We start from the raw sequence: 17,835 nt of genomic DNA on the forward strand, positions 1-17,835 counted from the left end.
AAAAATACCAAATTAAACTACATTTAGTAGTTTTTTCTGAAACATGTGAACTAACAACTAGACGGGTATTGAGCGATAATAGGTCTGTACTTATTATAAGCGAAGAGATGAATTTACATGGTATATGCTCAGAAAGATAAAACCTTTAAGAGTCAGCTTTTTTAACCATATAAACCTGAAGTACTAACAGTAGACCTAAGGCCGATAATCATTCGTGATACGATTTACCAGCCGGCCTAGCCGAAATGACAATCGATGACGCTAGACACCCATCGAAACGCAGTCTGGCTCTGTCGTGCCAATACGGAAGAGCGATAGAGATAGCCTACAATAACGATATTATCGTAAGCGTTTTTACATTTGGCTACGTATCCAGGAGACCTGCCATAAGAGTATCTACCACACGATAAACTACTACGTGTTTTTTGATGAAGATAGATAGAATATTATAGCTGACAAGATTTCTTCGTCGAAACCTCATGACTGAGGGTCGTGACCACCATAAGTCGCTGTACGTTGCAGTGCTCTCCACGCAGGCCGATCTTTTGCCTTCCTAAAGGATCCCTGGAGCCCAACGCGTGTGACCTTCATTATTGTGCTGAACCAGCGCGTGGGTAATCCGGCTCTTTTACGATGGCCCTCCACTGGTCCGACGATCAACGCCTTCTCAAGGCTCTCAGGATCTCGTCTGGCCAAATAGCCAAAGAAGCCTATAATTCTCTCCTGGCAGATAGCAGAGAGGCGAGTCTTGACATTAAGCTCTTGTATAATAGATACGTTAGCTGACAAGATGTTACTCTGCCGCTTTGATAATCTCTGTGTTAGCTCCATACTGCAGCCGTTCATGCATAAAGTATAAATGCGCCTGAAAAATGAACGCACCCGCTGCTCATAAAGTACGGTAATCGGATAATCTAGTGGATATTTCGCACGGCTGGCTTTTAATTGGTTATTTTTATGTAATGTTTCATTTGTTTTTCAAGTACGAATAAAATTACTTTTTTTAAAAGTTGAAAAAAATATGACATTTAGAGAACCTATATTGACCGGGATGTAGACCGTGATTTTTGTCGAACTCCCGATATTTCGACGCAGTTGCATGCATCATGATCACGGAAAACTGAAAAAGGTGGGTGGATGTCAAAGTTGCGTAGACAGCGCGCGATCTACCCTCCTTCGCGTGCGTCGGCTGCGTTTACTCTCAGCTTTACTGGTCGTATTCTTACTCGGTGGTCTCATAACCGTGAGTAAATCACTCAAAACTCTTATTTAGAGAACCATTACACTTAGAAGACGCTTCTTAATCCTTTTGCGGTAAAGTAGGAGAGACGAAGGCATAAAAGGTAAATTATAAAAGATAAGGAAGAGAGAAAGCATGACAAAAAAAAATAAACTCAAGTTGGGCAGATGCAGAGAGAGTTAAAAAAAATGGGCAGATGCAGTTAAAAAAAAAGGTACGGATGGAAGGAGAAACAAACAAACATAGAGTAGTAGTAGAGATAAGAACAATTTCCTCAGTTTAATGTCCAACAAAAATACAATTTGCCTTTCTTAGATTTGCACCTAGTTTGACATTGAGAATCAGAGAGAGAAGAAATCAAACAAAGACATAACTCACCATTTCTTCAGTATAATCTCCAACAACAGGGGTATTGTTGATGTACCACCGGTACACCTGGGCCCTCGGGTTTGCATCTACATCGCATCTCAGTCGGGCCTCTGAGCCTTCAGGAAAACGCCTGTCTACCGCTCCAGAGCTTATTGAGAGCTGGACTTTTGGAGCGTATCGGACCTGTTAAAAGAGGAAAAAAGTCCTAAATTAGAGAAACCAAAGGGTCATCAAGATTTTCAGCCTAATTTTGCTCATGATAAAACTATGTACAAATTCTACAAACAAAAGTCTTTAGTTAAAGTCATGAGGTACGTTTCCAGCAGTGAGATGTTTTTTAGTGATAACATTTATGATGAAGTAATTACAGTAAGTTTTTCAATTACTACCTTTTAAAAAGATTTAAACATGTTAAAACAAACAGTTTCTGAGCTTGTTGTTAATGTTCGAGGTTAGACACAAAATAAAAAATAAAACAAAAAAAATTGTAACCAAAATGTTACAGGTACAGAAGCAACCTTTTTATTTGTCCTTCTGTCCATTTGGACAATTAAACATTTTGCGTTCAGACTAAGGATTATTAATGATGAGTAATTACATTAAGTCAAAAATCTACAGACAGAAGTTAGATCACGCAAACATACATGTGTGGCTCTTTTAAATTCTGGAAATATCTTCAGATTCTGTGGTTGGTTCTTTTTCTTTAACGTTTCTCGAGCCTTGACCTAAATCAATCAAATTTTAAAGTTCAGGATCTCAAAATATATCATCATCATCATCATTATCATCATCATCCACTTCAGTCGGCACTTTCAGCGGGAAGCAGGGAGTGGCCTTACTTTATTATACTGTAGTCTAAGTATACCTACTAGCCGCGAGTATTACATTCAAGGGGGGATTACTGTACAAAAAGAGTTTTAAGAGTTTCAAAAGTAAGCTGTTTAAACATACCTCGATATAAACAGTAGCCATTCTCGCCGCTCGGTCAGCCATATTCTGTGCCTGGCAGGTGATTGTCTGTTTGTGGTGCTCCTTGCTCGGTGTCAACCGCAAAATGGACCTGTGACAGTCATTACGTGTTTTGGTGACGTGGATTTAGTGGCCACTAATTTGGTAAACGAGTCAGTTTAGATTCATAAATGGACTTGGTTAAGCTAAAACGTATCATTGTACGATGGAAAAGTAATTCGATATGAAGCCAGTTTTGAAAAGAATAGTCGTTCCTTTCAATGGCAGTTTTATGTCGATTGGAATTTAAGAATATTTTTAAATATTAAAACCGTAGTTATAATACCTCTAACACATATCACGAGGTTTGTCAATAATGTACCTATGTAAAAGTTTCATCAATTTACCAATAAAAAAATCTAATCTAAAAAAAAAAAAATAGTTGCATTATCTGGGGCCCGTTTCTCGAAAGGTACAAGCCCTGTATTACAAGTGCGCGAACTGTCAAATCGTATTGGTTGTCATGGAAACACACTTATAATACAAGGCTTGTACCTTTCGAGAAACGGGCCACTGGTATGGTAAATGTTAGTTTTTCTCCTCATTTAGGTATCAGACAAAGTTTAATCGTAAAAAACAACTTTCTTGCGCTTCTCGGCGATCTTATCCAATACTTTAGAACTACAGTAAGTATTAGGTATATTAAATTTTTAAGTTACTGTACTCACCTGGCTCTAAACTTCTGGCCATCTGGTAATAGTTCCACGGACGTTTTTATGTTCTTCTTTATTACTTGTTGGTTGCCATCTACCCACGTGATCTGTATAAAAAAAATAAAGACACTTAGTATATCGAAATTTAAATATCTAAAAGTAATTATTAATGCCTCATTTCTCAAACTATTTTACCAATTTCATTATTCTTTTATTCCATAATGTTTTTGTCTTATCGTATTGGATATTTTTTCATGAAATTTACTCTTTCTTTATTCGAGCACAATTTTCGGACTTTTTAATATTTATACCGAGATAATTTGAAGGCAGAGGCAGGAATTAAGTTACCTCAAAATTGAGACCATTCAGCCACTGCCTGATTAGTGATATAAACATTTTGCTCAAATTGAATGATTGCCATTATTTTATTATCGGGCGCTATCAGTGTTTCAAGGGAGATGCTAAAGCAAGTAATAATGTTTTTAATCCCAGACGCAAAAACAACGGGGTAAGATTGACGTGTCTGTCTGTCCTTCTATGTGAGTTTTTATCTGTAGCATCCTAGCTCCCGAACGGATGAACCGATTTAGGTTCAGTTTTTTTGTTTGAAAGCTGAATTAGTAGGGAGTTTTATTAGCTGTGTTTGATGAAAATCGGTCCAACATGTCGGAGGTTTTTTCAAAATTAAAATTTTGTGGTTTTCCTTACATCAGCAGCAGGTTTTCCTCCAACCGACACGCATTCAATATCCACTGGTTGTTCTTCAGTGGCGTCTATGAAGGCACCTTGCAGTATTCTCGGTGGATCCGGTGCTACCAGCACTGTTAGCTTGGCGTAACGAGAGCGTATGGCTGGTTCTCCTGAAGAAGAAAACAAGGATTATAAAGTCTCTCAAGCTATTTTCATCACTAGAAAGGCGAATTTTAAAAACGGTTTCTTGTATCATGCTAAAGAAAATTTCAATTTTGCGGTTTTTTTCTAGTGACAAACTTGTTTGATCGTCTATAGATATGATTTCTCACAAAGAACTATAATTTCCCTCATTTATACATGAACTTATACTTCGAAATAACGGTATGAACTTTAAGCCATGCAAATGGACCGAGGAGTAGAAGAACCCAGGTTAATACATATCAATGACTTTGAATTCAAGAAATTTTATGAATTTAAAATTTTTGTTTTGTCTTTCATCTTTGCACATTTAATTCTTTGCAAGGTTTAAATTGAAATATATCTAATTAGCTATCAGTAAGATTATTAAAAAAAGTCAACTTACCACTCAACCCCCCGCTCACTTGGCACTGGTAGTCCCCGTCGTCTTCTAGAGTCACGTTCTGTATCTTCAAGGAGAAATCTCCTGCAACAACAAAAACATACTTATATTCATTATTTATTTAGTTACCCTTCGAGTTGAAAGCTCAGATGGCAGTCGGTTTCGTAAAACTAGTGCTTACGCCAAAACTTGGGAGTCAAAGCAGACCGCAGGTTCATGAGTCGTGAAAAATGCCGGGATAATGGAAGGAGCATGATTAGTATACAAATTTACAAGCAACGATTTGATGTTGCAACCTTCCTTGATCTTTCTGAACTGGTTGCGTAGAATCGAAAACAAATTGCCAAATTTTCAAAATCGATGACCGGTCTGGCCTAGCGTGTAGTGACCCTGCCTGCTACGCAAATATCAAAAGTATAAAACTATTCCCACCAAATCCTTCTCAAATCTTAAATCATCACAAATCTTTTCTATTTCAGCACAAACGAGTACTTTTACTGTTTTTGCTACACCTACGCTTCCCAGTAAAATGTTTCGTGCACCAAATATAAGTCTACATAAACAATTTAAATCATGTTTACGTTTTTACGCAAAGTTAGTTTCCAGATCATACCTATCTTCTCATTTTAAACAAAAAAGGCCACTCTCCAAAATTTTCATTCGCGTGATGTAATCTTCAGACTGTGCCAATTTTTTTACAGAATTGCTTAAAAAAATCATTCGTCATTCATAACTGACAACGTGAAAAGTAATTTTTCGTCACCTCCCTTTGATTTTTAACCGACATCAAAGAAGACGGTTGACGTAAGATGACCCATGTAAGGCCTTGGACCTGACAAAGCACATTATGTTGCTACAAAAATGGTTATAGTTAATGTTAGACATTGTTTTCTTAGACAAATCTACTATATACATCATGATTCAATAAATATTGATAGATTATATTTTTATAGCCTGTGTGGTGACGGGTTAAGAATTTCACCACCCCCTTTCTTCCCGTGGGTGTCGTAGAAGGCGACTGTGGGATATGGGTTAAATTGTGGCGTAGGCGAGAGGCTGGCAACCTGTCACTGCAATGTCACAGTTTCGTTTTCTTTCAACCCCTTATTTGCCAAGAGTGGCACTGAAGCTTTAGTGGTTTCATGTGTTCTGCCTACCCCTTTATGGGATACAGGCGTGATTGTATGTATGTATGTATGTATATTTTTTGATTCTTAAAATTCACAGATTGTGTAGGGTACTCCAGGGACCTAGATGGGCCCGGTACTTCTCTTTTCATATAGCTTTCTTTGTATATTAAAAATACGGAACCCTAAAAAGTTCAATTTGTAATGGTAAAGAATAATCAGTCATTAGAATTGAATACTAAAAATAAATAAGTAAGTAGGTACAACAATACACAGAAAACATGAAGATCATAAAATAAAAACCTGAAAGTATTTACTGCACACATTTCCACGCAAGATTACTCGAACAAGGCGCCACGCATAAAAAAACGGTTTATTTTCATACATTGCACATCCGAAAAATTCCATATTATTAACCTCTAGGGCATTGACCCGGTCTTGGCACTCGTTCATCAAATCAATCATGAGTAATTGTAGTAAATACTTTTGAGAGTTCATTCAATTATATATCTATTGGTGATAACGTAAGGTGTATGATTGAATGAGGTTTTTACTGCAGATATTACGTTTTATATTATTAGTGATCAAGGTTAGAAAATGTTTATCTGGCTGAACAATAGCGGAAGCTTTCCAATATACACAGAGATTTTAAAAGTAAAATTCAAGTAATTGAAAAATAAAATGGGCATAAGGAGCTACTTTGATGTAAGTATTTTTTTCCCGTAGGCTTTTTATTTTACATTGCAAATATCAAGACTTTTTGGCCCACTGTGTTGTTTGAAGACCGGGGGCACTTTACAAGTACAACTCGCATTTTTTTGATATATACAAAAAGATTTTAGGGGAAATAGTAAGCGTTCAAATTATATTTCCCGAACTACACTTCCAAGTGTTATATAAATTGAAATATTTCTCATGTTTGACATTATAAACAAATATGCCATATATGTCCACTGGACACAATATGTCACGCATATTCGATGATGCCCTCTATAAGCTATTAAATATTATATATATAATGGGAAAGTGTGTCTCTGTTTGTCCGTCTTTCACGGCAAAACGGAGCTACAAATCGACGTGATTTTTTTAGTGGAGATAGTTGAAGGGATGGAGAGTGGCATTGGCTACTTTTTGTCTCTTTCTAACGCGAGCGAAGCCGCGGGCAAAAGCTAGTACTATATAATTTATAAATTTCTCATAACCAATATCTAAAAGATGTTGCCGAGTATATTAACTAGAATAGCATGAATACAGAGAGCTACTAAGCCGTTTCCAAGTTTTGACGTGCTTTGTAGTCAGCCTGAAACAGGCAGTCTTTGTGTACATCTAGAATGTTTAGAAGTTCGATTACCGTATCTACATTTATGTGTATCGTGTAGAATTTAATATCAAAAGAGTTTCTTATTCTGACTACCTAATATATTATACACCCTGTTTTTATTGAATTCCGTTAACATTAAGGGAAGATTTTTTAGTTCAAATACAATCAATTTCTCTAAGAAACTAATCTCTTAACTCTTACGGTTATCGAATTATTAAAAAAATAATATTTAATTACTGAACACGTGTGTAGCATCCCTTACTACTTCCTAATATTATTTGTTTTGACATGTGCCGTCAAACACTTGACAATGACTTTAATGTTATGATTAAGGTCCTCTCACACTAATTAATTCATTTATTATGTATTGAATAGAAAAAAAAAATCTTTTTCGAATTTAACAAAAAGCGATATACAATAGTCATGGTGGTTCCTGATGATGAACCTAACTGCGTGTCGAATTTAATGGAAAACAAAAAAACACGGTGTATTATACTAATTACTACCACAATTTCACTGTACCTATTTCCTAGAAAATCTTTCTCTTAGTTTTCAAAATCGAGTGAAAATTATTGTACAATGGGTACTAGTGAGTACAATTTTGGAGATTTTGGGATTTCGTCTTCGGTCCGCCAAAAATGACTTCTCAACACTTGTAAAAAACTGATGCACTTTGACCATTTATGATCCACATAGAAAACAGGGATATTCTAGTTGTATAAATTGCTTTTCAAATTAAGTAAGTAAATATTCTTTATTGCATCATTTTACATGTTATAAATATACAGAATGTTGAGTGAGAGTATAACTAGGTAACAACAGGCGGTCTTATCGCTAAAAAGCGATCTCTTTCAGACAACCTTAGGGTAGTTGGAAAAACGGAACAGAAACAAAAGTTAACAGGCAGTGCAAGAACAAAAAGAAAAAATATAGAGAAAACCAACACAAACACACATACATATATACCGAATACATAAATAAATATACCTTACATACACATAATACATACATACATACATAAATACAATAAATAAAAATGGCAACTTAAGATAAAGATAGATAGTATAATTTAAGCTGATTTTTGAAAATTGGAAGAGATTTTGCTAGTCTTAATTCTACTGGTAAGGAATTCCACAACCGTACAGCCCGGAAGGTAAAAGAGTTGCTATATAATTTAGAAGTAGATGGTGGAGGAGCAAGAATATGAGTTTGAGAACATCTGATAGAAGAGAGAAACTTGAAACGCTCTTTGAGATAAGGCGGAGTAGCAGGGTTAAAGAGAATGCCAAAAAGAAGGGCGAGTATATGAGAGTCCCGGCGGCGACGAATAGGGAGCCATTTGAGCTGAGAACGGAAGTGAGACACGTGGAATTAAATTGAATAACAAAAATATCCCATTCACAGATAATAATTCTGTAAGTATAACAATGTCAGTTTCTGTATTTCTTCTTTATTTTATTGGACCAAATTTTTGTGGTTACAATGAGTATTTTCCTCGTTAGCGCGTTTTCACATTATCCGTTCCGATATCAGAAGGATTTCAAAGGCAAAAATCAAATATGGCGGCTTAAATGTATGGGATATCGCTCCTACATCCGATATCGGATCGGATAATGTGAAAACGCGCTTACTCGATGGCGTGAACGTCACGGTAAATACATTTCATTTTTGGTTTTCGTTTGGGGCTGTTCACTTTCACCATCATCATCCTCTTTGCGTTATCCCGGCATTTGCCACGGCTCATGGGAGCCTGGGGTCCGCAGTGACAACTAATGCCAAGATTTGGCGTAGGCACTAGTTTTTACGAAAGCGACTGCCATCTGACCTTCCAACCCGAAGGGTAACTAGGCCTTATTGGAATTAGTCCGGTTTCCTCACGATGTTTTCCTTCACCGAAAAGCGACTGGCAAATATCAAATGACATTTCGCACATAAGTTCCGAAAAACTCATTGGTGCGAGCCGGGGTTTACCTTCTAACAGCCAATTACGCGTACAAGGACATCTAATTACCCCGACGCATTACTAATTCACGTAGTTCAGCTTTACTACGTTCATCCCGTGACTTCCACCGTAGTCGTAAAACTGTCGGCGTTCCCCTCTTGTGGTACCTATTTTATTGTAAAATTTTTCATCCCAACGACCGTTCTGGCCTAGCGCGTAGTGACTCTGTCTACTAAGTCGTGGTCCCGGATTCGAGCCCCAGTAAGGGGATTTATTTGTGTGATAAGCACAGATATTTTGTTCCTGGGTCATGGATGTTTTCTATGTATATAAATATTTGTAAGTATATCAAATATATCGTTGTCAGTACACAAAATCTTCTTGAGCTTACCGTGGGACTTGTAAGAATGTCCATTATGTCCAATAAATAAATAAATAAATATTATCATAGGGCATTCTTACACAGATTGACTGAGTCCAACGGTAAGCTCAAGATGGCTTGTGTTGCAGGTACTCAGACAACGTTATATATATAAATAATATACAAAATACTTATGTACATAGAAAACATCCATGACTCAGGAACAAATATCGGTGCTCATCACACAAATGCCCTTACCGGGATTCGAACCCAGGACCGCGGCGTAGCAGGCAGGGTCACTACGCGCTAGGTCAGACTGGTCGTCAATAATTTATTTTGTTTTATTTATTTTATTCCGTTACAGAGTTTTACCTTGTCCGATGGTATATCAGGATGTAATAGCAACCAATTTCTCTATCCATTTTCTTGCTATTCAGACGAAAATTTCGGTTTGAACCATGAAATAACAAAATTGGGTCAGTTTTCGCCATCCTCTCAAATACATTCATAAATATGCATACTCAAACTAGACTTGGTAATTCCACGTTAACATTATACAATTTTCAATTTACAAACTATGCCACACCTCGGACAATGGCGATCAAAATATGAAATAAACGCGTTCCTACGCACACAGTCTAAGCTCGTGTACGCAAACGCGTACCATGCTTGTATGAATGAGGTAACATTGAATGACAGGCGGTAACTGTGAATTAGATAAACGAGAGCGGGTGGGCGGCGGAAGGAGTATGGCCATACTGTTGCATATAGTGCGTCGGCTACAAGCAACGATAGATAGATCGTGTGAAAGAGACAGAAGGAAGTGAGTGCTGAGATGACGAAAGATAGAGGACAATGGTAGAGGAAGACATACCGACTACACAACGTGGGGTAGGATAGGCATAGAATTTTCAATTTATAAACTACTAACTTTTGCTCGCCGCTTCGCCCGCGTTAGAAAGAGAGAAAAAGTAGCCTATGCCACTCTCCATCCCTTCAACTATCTCCACTTAGTTTTGCCGTGAAAGACGGACAAACACAGACACACATACTTTCCCATTTATAATATTAGTATGGAACTATGGATGCATATCGATGACCGTAGGCTCAAAGGGCGTAAGGGACAAAATGGCGAAAATGAGTTATGAATGCAGTTATACTCAGATTTTTTTTCTCTATCGAATGGTATATTCAACGTCTCGATACCTTTGAAAAAATGTCCGATACGCCCTAAAAAAAGTCGTCATTTCTACCAAGTTTGAAAGAGCATTTTGTCGTATCCACCAAGCTAAAAAAATTTTTTGGTGCGTTTTGGCGTAACTCCCCAATCTCATGTACGTTACAGGACGGATCATTTTTCTTATTTAAGAAATCTTTTAACGATGGGTGCGAATTTGGTGCTCTATAGGGTGCAAATGACGTAAAAAATATAAAAAATAATAATAATGGGAAGTGCCTCCACAAATCTATCGAAAAAAAATCAACGACATAATAACTCTGCTTTGTATGTTTTGCTATGTACCCTCGTCGATATTTATAGTAACGCTACAGGAATTAAACTGCCGCTGAACATAGTGAAAAACTAAGAAAAAGAGTAAACAATTAAATACATGACCATTATGAGTTATGATCAATATAGTACTAAATAAGTAAGTTCCAAAACACTTTTTTAAACATTACAGTTTTTCGTTACTTTAAATAGCTTTGTGGAGGCACTTACCAATAATTGATACTTTTTCATTATTTTTCTAAGAACGGCCTCCACAAGAGGCATCTAAATCGCACCCATCGTTTACGAAAACCTCGAAAAAAGTAATTTTATACATTGATGGATCCGCCTACAGTACTCAGTGCTATATATACGACAATTTTAACGCACAATGTAATTTAATTGCGAAGTTTTAATTTGATTAATTCCAAAATAAACTTATGATTCCCTCTTAATTACATAATAATAAAAAAAATACGCAGTAAAATAGCAATTTGCATGAAATTTGTCACAGATTTTACAAAATTATTGTTAAGAATAGTGTACGACTTACGCCAAATTGTTCTCATAAAACAAGTATTTGTGTCCGATACGCCTAAATATTCATGAACTGAATATAGCTGTTTTTGGTGTAACGTACAAATATTTTCAAAAACTCAAATTTTTTTTGGCGTAACGTACATCTATCTCTGTTATTAATCCACTTAGCGCAATACTTATTATTTAATAAAAAAAAACTTAAAGATACATGAAAAAATCAAAAACAAGCACCAACATTCATAAAGAAATAAAAGAGTTATGATTTTTTTTCTCAAAAATAAATAGTTTTTTGGCTCTCCTGAAAAATCGTGTTTTGTCCCTTACGCCCTTTGAGCCTACGGTCATCGATATTATAGTGCGTCGGCAACGAAAATAAAAACAGCAATTTACCTAAATATCTCTAATGCGTAAAGATTCTGCGTGTGCCAAAAATACTATCATAAACAAGATTCGTCGGTATGTGCCTACACATTTTTGAGTGTTTCAGTTGAAACATAATAAAATTATGTTAATTTCCCGTCTTAAAAGCCGGATACGCACATAGTGATAACAACAGCTTTTTATCTGGCAATTTATCTTATAATTATTATCTGTAATGATTTAATTATTGTTGTAAGAAATGTTTCTTTCTATTTTTCTTAAAGTTTCTCTCTAATACATACGAGTATCATGTTTTTTGTCAGTTTGAGGACTGTCAGTATCACATCTCGGACACTGGCGATCAAATATATGAAACAGGCGCGTTCCTAGCACACAGTCTAAGCTCGTGTTGGTGAACACGTACTATGCTTGTATGAGTGAAATATAACAGGTCGACTGTTCGCGTTTTTGACAGGCGGTAACTGTGAGGTAACCGAGAGGGGGTGGGCGGCGCTTTCAGCGGGGAGCGGGAGTGGCCATACTGTACGATAGTACTCTTTATTATACTGTGGTCAGTATATAAGCGTACCATAGATTCTTTTCTTTTAAGATACAGACGTCAATAAACTACGCCAATCACTTTGTATAGGGCAAGTCGCATGATTGTTAAATTTAGATTAAGATGGCTCAAAAACTTCACTTTTTTTCACATTGTAATAAAAAACAATCAACACAGAAACATGAGAAACATCGTCTATACTGTCAACGCTATTTCAAATTTAGACTTCTCTCATCTACACTTTTTTTACATAAGTATATGACATTCAATTTATTTATCATTTCCTCTATACGTCTCCTTCTATCTCTCTTTTCCACAATATATATATTATGTCAACGTCTGTCTGTGTTTCTATTGTGTAAAATTTGGCAATGAACACTTGAACAGTTGTCATGTGACCTCATTACTAAATATTTAGTTTTAGTTCTAACTCGGCTAATTCGAAATAAACTTTCGTGTAGTGCGGTCAAGGAAAATTAAATATGGGACACTATGGATTTGCTGAAAACGCGTAGTTTACGAGTAAAACTCATTTGCGAGTACCTAGTAAACACTATAGGTACCTACTTCTACTGATCTCCTTGTGCAAACTTCCGTCATAGTGGACCGATATTCATCTAACATGGCTAAGAACACTCCTGACTAATTCAGCTTTCAAATGAAAAAAACGAAATTTAAATCGGTTCATCCGTTCGTAAGCTACTCTGCCGTGTCACGCCTATCTCATGTAACTCGAAAAACATAGTTTTGAGTAAAATCAGTTTAAAGTTTTTTTTGGTAATTCGATCTGCATTCAATACTGGTGTGGTAATATAAAGAAAAAACTACACAGTTACATTGTAGTAAGTGTAATGCTGATGTAGATGCACAAAAAAAACATATTTTTTGGATATATTTAAAATTATAGGCTATATAGTAGTTAGGCACGACAGGCTCCCCATACAAAGTCTGTTTTGCGACGTCTTGTAACTCAAGTTACAGTAGTTGGGCACGACACGTTAACTAAAATATTTTTCTCAGTTGGCTTAGATACAAGTTTATTGTTGTAGTAATGTTGTAATTCAATCAATTAATAATTATACATCGTGTTTTTTTCGTTTCCCGTTAAATTCAACACATGGGCCCATCAACAGAAAACACGCAGTATATAACATATAAATTCTTTTTCGTTTTCATACATAATAAATTAATTAATTCGTGTTAATTGTCTGACGGTACATGTCAAAACAAATAACATTAGAAAGTGGTAAATGTTGAACCACTCGTGTTCAGTAATTTAATTATTTTTTGTGAATAAGAGTTAACACAGCAGTTTCTTAAAAAAATGTATTTGACCTAATAAACAAACCTATCCTTAAAGTTGTCGGAATTCAATAAAAGCACGTTGTATATAGTATTTGAATGTTTGATCAGATAACTATATAGGTATGTAATCTAGATCACATCTCGATCTAGCCTTAATATGATGTTAAATTTATATTTATTACGTTCTTATAAATTACGGCATAAACTTAACAAAGGATTGTACTACTGACCTAAATTGTAGATAAACAATGCACCTTTTTTGTTAGCAGGTTGACCCAAATCTTTTGTTATCTATCCGTACTATTGTTTAGCGAAATATGGGTCAGTGACCTCCTTATTACTACTGGCCTAGTAACCCACATTCAACAATACAATGAGATGGATAGATAATAAAGAAAGGAGCAATGACTCGTAAGCTGTTGCGTTATCTGTTAAACAAAAGCCTTTGTTTCTATTATTCACGTGGCTAAGTCCCTTTTAAACGGCACGCGCTAAAGTCTCAGTGTAGTTAAAAAAACAACTTCCGTATAGCAATAAGGTTCAAATTTATGGAGCAGTTCGCAGTATGCAGGTAACTTTTTTCGAAGATGATGACAAAACGTGTTATCTCCGAAATGACTTTTTATGGATTTGAACCTTATTACTATCATGATAGTTGCTTTTTAACCCCCGACGCAAAAACGAATGTATGTATGTCTGTCTGTCTGTCTGTCTGTTTGTCTGTGTGTGTGTCTGTCTGTGGCATTGTAGCGCTTGAACGGATGAACCGATTTTGATTTAGTTTTTTTTTTGTCTGAAAGCTGAGTTAGTCGGGAGTGTTCTTAGCCATGTTTCATGAAAATCGGTCCACTAAGTCGCGGTCGGGGGTTTTTCAAAATTTTAATTTTGTGGTTAAGTTATTAACTACACTGAGACTAAAACCGCGTGCCGTTTACGGTAGCTAGCTTCGTATCATATCGATAATATATTTGTCAATATTTAATTTTTTCAATCACTTTATTTTGCCACAAAAACTTCTATGTCTGCCTATAATATAAGGCAAAGTCTTCTATGACTGCCTATAATATAAGACTAAGTCTGTCGTGCCTAAGTACTGTAACTGAGTTCCAAATTGCTCGATGCGTAAAAGGCGTGTCGTGGCTATCTACTGTAACTGTTAGTTACGGGAGATAGCCACAGCTCACTAGGGCAAAAACGGAGTTACACGAGTTTAGTGACAAGCTCGTATGAGGAATTGGTAAGAGATTTATGATTTTTTTTTCACTTGGTAGGTAAAGACTTTCATAAAAACACGAATTAAACTTGTTACGCGTATATCATGTAACTCAAGTTACATGACATAGGTATGACACGGCAGTACTTCCCTACCACCCCGACAGTAACTGTATTACCGAAGGCCCAGCTCCGGGCCTTCGGCCCTAAGCGTCCCTGAAAAGCACCTAAGCACGAGAGGCCGCAGGCGGAGTTGCGGACAGACAGTGCTCCTACACAAAACAATAATGAAAGTGTCTATAAAGCGAAGCGACGGGCTGAAGGCCCAACGCGGAGCTTCAAAACTCAACGAAGACCGAAGGACCAGCTTCGCGTAGGGCCGAAGACCCGGAACCTCCCTGAGAGTCGCCCCGGCGGACCGGGAAGTTGGAGCTTAAACCCAATAGTAAAAGTGGCTTAGAGAATCGAAACGGCGGTGAGCTATATGAAAGCTACGTACCTTCTTCGTCGCTCCCGATCATCAGGTACCTGTCGTACCCGTTGAGGTTCCTGCTGGTGCCGAGGCCGAAGTCGTTCTGCGTCCATTGCACCGCACCGACTTGGTTCACGACGCGGCAGGGGAGTATCACATCTGAGCCCACTATCGCTTCCTGGGGACAAAAAGAGAATACAGTTTTTTTTCGCTTAGAATATCCTTCTTGGCCAGTCTGATAATAGTATTCTATTTATCATCATCATTGACCTCCGAGTCTATAACCGACTATACATGTAGTGTCACGTGGGGCGACAACGTTTTTCATGGCTGTGTAAGCCAATACGGGAGCGACAAACACGACCACAACTCTGGCTTGTGTAGTGTACGTGTGGCAAACATATATCGCGCTGATGACGCTTGGCGCTCTGACTTGCAAGTGCCGCAAACCAAGCATTGTCGTGGATTGTACGTTGGTAGTATTGTAGTATTCTATTATATTTTATAATAAAGACGCCACGATTATTTTTTGACTGAGTTAAACACCGTTGCATACAATACCTTCTTATTTATACGAGCACTTACTTTTTTAATAGTTTTCTGGAATAACTTTCGTGAAATACACACTGTTTCCTAGATTTTGGCACAAAGTTTGAGAGCTTGGAAAACATGTCTATTGTTCACATGTCTTTTTTTTTCTGGGCGCGTTAAAACTCCAAAAGCACACTGCTACAAAGCCTACAAATGCGTTTCTGGGGAATTGACTACAGAATTATCGTAACGTATTTTATGTAGAGTTTTAAAGATCTAAGTATATGCACGACCCTGTAAACGACGAATAACAGTTATCCTCCGTTTTCATATTCCTGAATACCTAGCAAGTTCACCTAATTACCATAACCATTCAGTCCCTTTCAATCTAACTTCCAAGGCTCCAAACTTTCAAGGATCTTATGACCTAATGATTTAGTACTTGCGCAACTAGAGACTAAGGAATAGGCAGGACTGTTAATCCCTAGAAGTCTAAGGCTTGAGTGAAAGAAAGAAGAAAAGAAGAAAGAAAGAAAGAAAAAACATTTATTAGCACAAAAGACATATCAATAACTATCTCAAACTAAAACTTGTTACAAATAAAAATTTATAAGTGGCCGTAATGGTCCTCACTCAGCTAAGTGTCACGGTATGGGCACAGTATAATAAAGAGTACTATCGTACAGTATGGCCACTCCCGCTCCCCGCTGAAAGTGCCGCCCACCCCCTCTCGGTTACCTGACAGTTACCGCCTGTCAAAAACGCGAACAGTTGACCTGTCATATCTCACTCATACAAACATGGTACACGTTCACCTACACGAGCTTAGAAAGTGTGCTAGGAACGCGCCTCTTTCATATATTTGATCGCCAGTGTCCGAGATGTGGTATGGGCCACATGGCCACATGGTACACTCCGCAACGCTGGTTTTCTGTAAGGCCTAGAAGATGGACTAGGTGGCACTAAGTAAATGGACTACGTACAATTTAGACGGTAACGAGAAACTAAATAACATAAAAAGTCTTAGAATGTTTGTGTAATGTATGTAGATGTAAATGTGTGTGAGTGTGCACGGTTGCCTAAGTGTTGCTTTTCTGCTTAGCCAGTATGAATTTGCGAAGATAAAAATGAGTGAAATAGTGCTTCATTCATCACATTTGCGCACTAACTGTGAACGAGGCCAAGCCACACCGGATGCGTACAGCTGTAGTGCAAAAAGGGTTTCCTTCGCATCTCTCCGGAAACATTCGTATTTGTCAACTTTAAGGGAAGGTTCTTTAGATCAAATACTATTAATTTCTCTAACAAACAAGCGTCTTAACTTTTACGGTTATCAAGTTATTAAAAAAATTAAGATAATTACTTAACACGTGTGTGACAGCCTTTACCAATTCCTAATGTTACTTGTTTTGACATGTGCCGTCAATCACTTGACACTAACTTGAATAAAATTCTTAAGGGTCTCTCACACTAATAAATTCATTTATTATGTATGAAAACGATGAAAAATTTTTTTGCGAATGTAACTAAAAGTGATATTTTTTTAATACCACGTCGGTGGCAAACAGGTATACGGCCCGCCTGATGGAAAGCGGTCACCGTAACCTATGGACGCCTGCAACTCAAGGGGTGTCACATGCGCGTTGCCGACCCATTAGAAATGATAATGGACCTAACGACGCGTGTCAATTTAACGGAAAACAAAAAAAAACGGTGTGTAACACGAATTCTCATAAGACCTGTCACACTGCGTGCGTGCACATATGCGTCGCTTGAACGTGCAAGTCTACGCCAGTATGATCACTCCCGCTCCCCCCCCCTCTCGGCTGCCTCACAGTTACCGAACACAACGCGAACAGTCGACCTGTCATATCTCACACATACAAGCATAGTACGCGTTCACCTACATGAGCTTAGACTGTGTGCTAGAAACGCGCCTCTTTCATATATTTGATCGCCAGTGTCCGAGATGTGACTACGCATACGCATCCGGTGTGGCTCGGCCTTTAACTTACCTACCCTTGTTTGCAATAAAATTTTAACTGAACGAAAATTCAAGGTTAACCAAAAATC

The 17,835-nt window shown here is 37.3% G+C and overlaps 1 protein-coding gene across 8 annotated transcripts in view; it reads right to left on the reverse strand.

Annotated features, from left to right (window-relative positions):
- Positions 1-17,835, reverse strand: part of LOC125237071 (irregular chiasm C-roughest protein-like) — a 159,751-nt gene that overhangs the window by 52,767 nt on the left and 89,149 nt on the right. For 4 of the 8 annotated variants that reach the window (XM_048144015.1, XM_048144016.1, XM_048144013.1 and 1 more), the window contains exons 3-9: positions 15,259-15,409; positions 4,547-4,627; positions 3,979-4,130; positions 3,286-3,377; positions 2,561-2,669; positions 2,254-2,334; positions 1,619-1,792 (exon numbers count right to left, since the gene is read on the reverse strand). In XM_048144015.1, coding sequence (XP_047999972.1) covers positions 1,619-1,792; positions 2,254-2,334; positions 2,561-2,669; positions 3,286-3,377; positions 3,979-4,130; positions 4,547-4,627; positions 15,259-15,409 — 840 coding nt within the window. The remainder of the gene's footprint in view (positions 1-1,618; positions 1,793-2,253; positions 2,335-2,560; positions 2,670-3,285; positions 3,378-3,978; positions 4,131-4,546; positions 4,628-15,258; positions 15,410-17,835) is intronic. The other 4 variants (XM_048144014.1, XM_048144018.1, XM_048144021.1 and 1 more) reach the window with 3 other exon arrangements.

Source organism: Leguminivora glycinivorella, chromosome 20 (genome assembly GCF_023078275.1).
Source record: "Leguminivora glycinivorella isolate SPB_JAAS2020 chromosome 20, LegGlyc_1.1, whole genome shotgun sequence".
In the NCBI taxonomy this organism is placed as follows: domain Eukaryota; kingdom Metazoa; phylum Arthropoda; class Insecta; order Lepidoptera; family Tortricidae; genus Leguminivora; species Leguminivora glycinivorella.